The following is a 7500-nucleotide window of genomic DNA, read 5'->3' as shown; positions in this document are numbered from 1 at the left end:
TTTTAGAAGTAGAAAGATGACAATATAGAAATATAGAAATAAGTAAAAAGGAAAGAGAGAAAAGAGAAAAAAAAAATAGAGCTTTTCTTTTTAATCCAACCAAAATTTTTCTTTTCACTACACAACACGCAACACAAACACTTACTCAAATACACGAACACAAACACAAACTCAGATCACTTACGCTGCCACTAAGAAAATACAAAAAAACGAAGGAAAATGTTAAGTGTCTTACATAGCTCCGTCTTTTCTCTCGTCAAACCTTCCAAGTGATATCCTCTTAAAGTAGAAATTTCAAAGTAGGAACTTCATAATATGTCGGGAAGGAAAAAGAATGTAATGAAGATGGAGATTGAAAAAAAAAAAATGTAAACTAGATGGAAGGGTCAGGATTTAAAGTTATCTCTCTCTCTCTCTCTCTCTCTCTCTCTCTCTCTCTCTCTCTCTCTCTCTCTCTCTCTCTCTCTCTCTCTCTCTCTCTCTCTGCTCTGTCTGGTTGTCTGTCTGTCTGTGTCTATCTGTCTTTGTCTGCATGGGTATCTGTCTGGTTGTCTGTCTGTCTGTGTGTCTATCTGTCTGGGTGTCTGTCTGGGTGTCTGTCTGTCTGTCTGTCTGCTCTCTCTCTCTCTCTCTCTCTCTCTCTCTCTCTCTCTCTCTCTCTCTCTCTCTCTCTCTGTCTGTCTGTCTGTCTGTCTCTCTCTCTCTCTCTCTCTCTCTCTCTCTCTCTCTCTCTCTCTCTCTCTCTCTCTCTCTCTCTCTCTCTCTCTCTCTCTCGCCTTCAGGGAAATTATTGCCCTACCGATGCTCCCTTTCAATCAATCTTCGAAGGGGAAAGAAATAGAGGGGAAAATATTCTCACTCGCTTAACGTTGTGTGTTTTTTTCCTTACTCAGCCATCCACACTACTTTATTCCCCTCTAATTTAGTTTTTTTCCCTTTTTTTCCTTTTTTTTCCCCATTCAGACAATTTTATTCCCCTCTAATCTTGTTTTTTTTCCATTTTTCCCTTTTCCTCCATTCAGACTATTTCATTTCCCTTTTATCTTGTTTTTTCCCCTTTTTCAACCATTTAGTTAGTTTATTACCCTCTAATTTTGTTTTTTTTTCCCTTTTTTTCCCCTCTTTCCTCCATTCACACTATTTTATTCCCCTCTTATCTTGTTTTTCCCCTTTTTTTCCCATTTTTCCCCATTCACACTATTTTGTTCCCCTTTTATCTTGCTTTTTCCCCCTTTTTCCCCTTTTTTCTCACATTCAGTCTTTCATTTCCCTTTTATCTTGTTTTTTTCCCTTTTTTTTCCTTTTTCCCCCATTCAGACAATTTTATTCCCTCTTACCTTGTTTTTCCCCTTTTTCCCCTTTTTTCCCCTTTTTCCCTTTTTCCCTTATTCAGACAATTTTATTCCCCTCTTACCTTGTTTTCCCTTTTTTCCTCTTTTTTCCTTTTTCCTGGAGTTATTTCCCCTCTCTTTTTCCTTCCTTTCTTTTTCTTCCTTGTTTTCTTCATTTTCTTTTCATTTTCATATTTTTTTCTTTTTCTTTTCCTTTTTTTCTTGTTTCTCTTTTATTGTTTCCTCTTTCTTACTCTCCGTTTTCTTTTTTCTTTTTTTTTCTCGTGTTTATTCTTTGTTTTGGAGAATGTTTTATTTTAGGAAGAAACACTCTCTCTCTCTCTCTCTCTCTCTCTCTCTCTCTCTCTCTCTCTCTCTCAGCATCAATATACCTCGTCTTTTCCCCTCATCCATCTCATTCCTCCTCCTCCTCCTCCTCCTCCTCCTCCTCCTCCTCCTCCTCCTCCTCCTCCTCCTCCTCCTCCTCCTCCTCCTCCTCCTCTTCCCACGTGTCCATCCCTTACCATCTCTTGCTTTTTGTTTGTTATTATCGTCTCTCTCTCTCTCTCTCTCTCTCTCTCTCTCTGTAAGTGTAATTCCCCTCACGTCTTGCTCATCCTTAGCCAAACGTTACAAATCTTTCTCTCTCTCTCTCTCTCTCTCTCTCTCTCTCTCTCTCTCTCTCTCTCTCTCGGCCGTCCCCAGCAACACTACAACACAAAACACTTATGCTCAATGAACCCAATTTTACTCTCGCTCCATACGTCACTGTCCTCCTCCTCCTCCTCCTCCTCCTCCTCCTCCTCCTCCTCCTCCTCCTCCTCATGCTCCCCGTCTCTCCCTCTTTCTCAATGGTATCCTCTTCCTACTCCATTCCACACTTTTATTCTCGCAATCTCTCCCTCCTCCTCTTCCTCCTCCTCCTCCTCCTCCTCCTCCTCCTCCTCCTGTCTCATTTACTGCTCTTCCTTTCCTCCTCACCTTTGTCCTCATTTTTTACCCATCTATCTCTACCTTTTGTCCATCTCTTTTATTCCTCCTCCTCCTCCTCCTCCTCCTCCTCCTCCTCCTCTTCCACGTTTTCTTCTCCTCTTTGTCCTCCTTCTCCTCCTCGTTCATGTCGTGCCTAATCTACCACTGCTTTTTTTCCTCTTCGTCCTCCTCCTCCTCCTCCTCCTCCTCCTCCTCCTCCTGCTCTTCCTCTTCCTCCTCCTCCTCCTCCTAATCCTAATCCTCCTCCCCCATCCATCTCCTCTCCTCTTGTCCATCTTTCTACTGCTATCTCTGTTGCCTTTCCTCCTCCTCCTCCTCCTCCTCCTCCTCCTCCTCCTCCTCCTCCTCCTCCTCCTCCTCTTGAAGAAACATATCTTTAATTTATGGAAAAGTGACCCGGAGCTAAATATATAATATACAAAAGTGGTTTTAGAAAGGGTGAAATCAACATGGCGAACGAAGAGCGTGAAGGAAGAGAGGGAAGAAAGGAGGGAACAAGGGAAGGAGAAGAGAAAAAAAAGGAGAAATAGAAGGGAAAGACTTACTGGGGAAGAAGGAATGAGTGATGAGAGATTGAAGAATAAAGAAGGTGGATAGGAGGGAGGGTGGGAGAGGGAGGGAGGGAGAGGGAGAGGGAGAGGCAGAAGGAGAGGGAGAGAGAGAGAGAGAGAGAGAGAGAGAGAGAGAGAGAGAGAGAGAGAGAGAGAGAGAGAGAGAGAGAGAAGAAAAGACATGAAATATATAAACTAACAGAAAGGAAGAAAAAAAGGAAGGAAAGAAGGAATGAAAGAAGGAAGGAAGAAAGGAAGGAAGGAAGGAAGAAACAAACAAAGAAATAAGCAAACAAATAATAAAAAAACAAAAGAAATGAAGAATTTAAAGAACGCACGAAAAGTAGGAATGAAGGAGAAAAGGAAGGAAGGAAGGAAGGAAGGAAGGAAGGAAAGAAGGAAGGAATGAAAGAAAGGAAGGAAGAAAAGCAGGAGGGCATAGATTAAGAAACAAACAAACAAATAGACAAACAAACAAAAAGAAAGAAAAGAAGGAAGGAAGGAAGGAAGGAAGGAAGGAAAGAAGGAGGAGGTGGCAGCAATCTCCTAGTTTATGCACTAACATGTCTCTTCTCTCCTCCTCCTTCACCTCCTCCTACTCCTTCTCCTCCTCCTTCCTCCCTCCTCCTTCACCTGTCACCCTCCCCCCCCATCCCTGTTCCTTCCAACACCCATGCCAGACTACCCCTCTCCGTCACTCCTTCTATCACTTCCTTCCATTCCTCCTTCTTCTTCTTCTTCTTCTTCTTCTTCTTCTTCTTCTTCTTCTTCTTCTCTCCTCTATCTTTATTTCACAGTCTTCTTCATCATTATTTTATTATTTTCTATCATTTATATTTCTTTCTCTCTCTTTCTCTTTTCTTCTTTCTTTTTCCCCTTCTTTCTCTTCCTCTTCTTCGTCTTAGCTAACAAGTTTATTTTCCTCTTCTTCTCCTTTTATTATTTTTTTCCCTTTTCTCTTCCTTTTCGTTTTTTTTCACTCCCTTCTCTCTTATTTTCTCATTCCTCTTTTCCTCCTCTTTTTCTTCCATACACTTCCCTCTTTCTTTTCTTCTTTTTCTTCCCCTTTCACAGACTTTCCTCTCGATCTATCTTTTATCTTTTTCCTCTTCTTCTTCATCCATGTCTTTCCCTCCAATCTCTCTCCTTCACCTTCACATTCCATCTTCACCTCTCTCTCTCTGTCTCTCTCTGTCTCTCTCTCTCTCTCTCTCTCTCTCTCTCTCTCTCTCTCTCTCTCTTCACACTTAACCTTTCCTTGATATCTCTATCGAGTTTTCCTTCTCCTCTTTTCTCTCCCTGTCTTCTCTCCCTTCAAGCGTGTCTCTCTCTCTCTCTCTCTCTCTCTCTCTCTCTCTCTCTCTCTCTCTCTCTCTCTCTCTCTCTCTCTCACGATCCCCTCAGTCCCCAGAGGCGCCACGAGTCCCAAGGTAGGAGCCAGGATCTAGAAACACACCAGAAAGCAAGGGGAAACTGAGGGGAACTGAGGGTAACTAAGGGGAACTGAGGGGAACTGAGGGGAGCTGAGGGGAACCAAGGGGAGCTAAGGGGAACTAGAGGGAACTGAGGGTAACTGATGGGAGGTAAAGGGAACTAAGGGGAACTGAGGGGAATTGAGGGGAGCTAAGGGGAACTAAGGGGAACTGAGGGGAACTAAGAGGAACTGAGGAAACTGAGGAAAACTGAGAGAAACTGAGGGAAACTGAGGGAAACTGAGGGGAAATGAGGAAAACTGAGGGGAACTGAGGAAACTTAGGGAAACTGAGGGGAAAACTCTGGTAAACTTTGGATAAATAAGTCATCTGGGGAAAACTGGGGGAACTTAATTAAACTGAGGGGAAACAGAAAAACTAAGGAACTTTTGAGGAAACTTCAGGAAACTTGTGGAAACAGAGAAAACTTTGTTATTTCTTACATTCGTTTCACCTTATCTACTTGACACAGCCTCTCCACCTCACGTATCCCAGCTCACCTCAGCACACCTCAGCACACGTCAACACACGTCAGCACACGTCAGAACACATCAGCACACCTCAGCACACGTCAGAACACGTCAGCACACGTCAACACACGTCAGAACACGTCAGCACACCTCAGCACATGTCAAAGCACGTCAGCACACGTCAGAACACGTCAGCACACCTCAGCATACGTCAGAACACGTCAGCAAACCTCAGCACACGTTAACACACGTCAGCACACATCAACACACGTCAGCACACGTTAGAACACGTCAGCACACCTCAGCACACCTCAGCACACGGTAGAACACGTCAGCACACGTCAGCACACGTCAGAACACCTCAGCACACCTCAGCACACTTCAACACACCTCAGCACACCTCAGCACACGTCAGAACACGTCAGCACACGTCATCACACGTCAGAATACCTCAGCACACCTCAGCACACGTCAGCACACGTCAGAACACGTCAGCACACGTCAGCACACGTCAGAACACCTCAGCACACTTCAACACACCTCAGCACACGTCAACACACGTCAGCACACCTCAGCACACTTCAACACACCTCAGCACACCTCAGTACCTTCAAATCTACTCTTTATTACATTCTCTAACATCTTCTAGGACTTTTAATTTCCCCTTCAGTACTTTCCAGGAACTATTGTCTCTGTTTCCTTCGTATCGTCATTTCCAGCACACTTGACTTTTGTTTTATTGGTAGTTTTTTTCCTCTTCCTCCCTGAAAATTTCCTCAGCTTTCCCTTTTCCTTTAGTTTCCCTTCCTAGTAAATTTCTTGTAGGCTCTAGAGTGTTTTTTTTTTAATGCATTTTTTCCCTTAATTTTCCTTCCTTGCTCCAGTTTCTATAAGTATCTTTTCTTTTATTTACTTTTGTTTTCCTTCCTTGTGGCTTCCTAGTTCATTTTACCCTTGTTTTTTATTAGTAGTTTTTTTTTCTTCCTTTATTTCCCTTTCCTTGCAGTTTTCCAGTTTATTTTACCTTTTTTTCTTATAACCATTTTTTTCCTTATTTTCGTTTCCATTCCAATAATCTTGAAGTTATCTCTAGTTTCTGCTCGTCTAGTCTTCATTCTGGAACTTCTCAACGTTTGTGAGCTCTATTCTTTCCCTAACTCCATTTTCCAGTAATTTCCAGGACCTATTTGCTCTCTTTCCAGTCACTTACCCTGCTACGATCACTATCAAAACTTTCCAGAACATGTTTACGCCTCTTCCAGTTACAGAGCGTCTTCAAATACTCCTCCAGTCAGCCATGATTCTACTGAGGCCTTTTCAGCGATTCTTTGTTAATCTTCCAGTCACTTAGCCTCCTCCAGTACCTATCAGCACTTTCCAGAACTTCTTTACATCTCTTCCAGTTACACAGCTTCTTCCAACACCTCTTCCAGTTGTCCGTTCTTCTCCTCAGGCCTTTCCAGCTATTCTTTGTACATCTTCCAGTCACTTGGCTTCTTCCAGTCCTTATGAAGACTTTCCAGTACTTATTAACATCTCTTCCAGTCACGGAGACGGTGGCGTAGTGAATCAGGTGGTCAGCGTGGGATCGGGCAGACGTCCATGCTTAAGTTGGAATCCCACCACGTGCCGCCTTGAAACTTTGTCATTTGTCGAGTGGTTTAAAGTTACCTACATGTCACCATGGTACCCAGGTTCTAGTGGAGGTGTTATTGCCTTACACCAAAGATGCACTTGGGTGGTGATATGGGCCCTAATATGGGTCCTTCAGCTCGAGTCCTTCAGCTTAGCCACCATCTTTCAATCCTACACGTGCTACAGGAGTGGTGAGGGGAAAGGTTTCAGAGAGTGTCAGGCAGAGGGGAGAGTGAAGCATCCAGGGCATAAGGGAGGGGAAAGTCATAATCTTAGGCGTGAGAGGGGAAGAGAAGCCAGCAAAGAGAGGGAATGGGGAAATGGAGATGTTGACTTGAAAAGGTGTTAGTGGTGAAATTATAAGAGTTTTTGATGGTAAAGAGGAGGATGATTAGAAGAAGAAGAAGAAGAAGAAGAAGAAGAAGAAGAAGAAGAAGAAGAAGAAGAAGAAGAAGAAGAAGAAGAAGAAGTAGAGAAGAAGAAGAAGAAGAAGAAGAAGAAGAAGTAGAGAAGAAGAAGAAGAAGAAGAAGAAGAAGAAGAAGAAGAGAAAGAAGTAGAGAAGAAGAAGAACAAGAAGAACAAGAACAAGAACAAGAACAAGAACAAGAAGAACAAGAACAAGAACAAGAACAAGAAGAACAAGAAGAACAAGAACAAGAACAAGAAGAACATGAGGAAGAAGAAGAAGAAGAAGAAGAAGAAGAAGAAGAAAGATATATGAAGTCGAGTAGGTTAAGACAGAGTTACAATGAAGAGGAGAAAAAGGAGGAGGAGGAGGAGGAGGAGGAGGAGGAGAAAGATATGAGAGAGAGGAGAAGAGAAGGAGGAGTAAGATAAGGAGAGGAAAGCAATAAGTTAAAAAGTATAAGAAGGTGAAGAGAAGGAGCAGGAGGATAAAGGAAGATGAGAAGGAGGAGGAGGAAGAGGAGGAGGAGGAGGAGGAGGAAGGAGATAAAATGTGGTAAGGCGGAGGTTGCGGAAGAGATGGAGGATAGACAAGGTGGTGAGAGGAAGAGAGATAAACGGATATGAAAACTGGGAGAGAAG

At 43.1% G+C, this 7500-nt stretch overlaps 1 protein-coding gene across 1 annotated transcript in view; it reads left to right on the top strand.

Moving 5' to 3' along the window:
• LOC123507017 (extensin-like) overlaps positions 1-5466 on the top strand; it is a 12387-nt gene extending 6921 nt beyond the window's left edge. The window contains exons 3-4 of the mRNA XM_045259514.1: positions 4820-5057; positions 5153-5466. Of these exons, the coding sequence (XP_045115449.1) occupies positions 4820-5057; positions 5153-5466 (552 nt within the window). The remainder of the gene's footprint in view (positions 1-4819; positions 5058-5152) is intronic.
• The last annotated feature ends 2034 nt before the right edge of the window (positions 5467-7500 follow it).

Source organism: Portunus trituberculatus, chromosome 21 (assembly GCF_017591435.1).
Source record: "Portunus trituberculatus isolate SZX2019 chromosome 21, ASM1759143v1, whole genome shotgun sequence".
NCBI lineage: Eukaryota > Metazoa > Arthropoda > Malacostraca > Decapoda > Portunidae > Portunus > Portunus trituberculatus.
The sequence above is the reverse complement of the archived record's forward strand: the minus strand, read 5'-3'. Positions and strand labels throughout refer to the sequence as shown.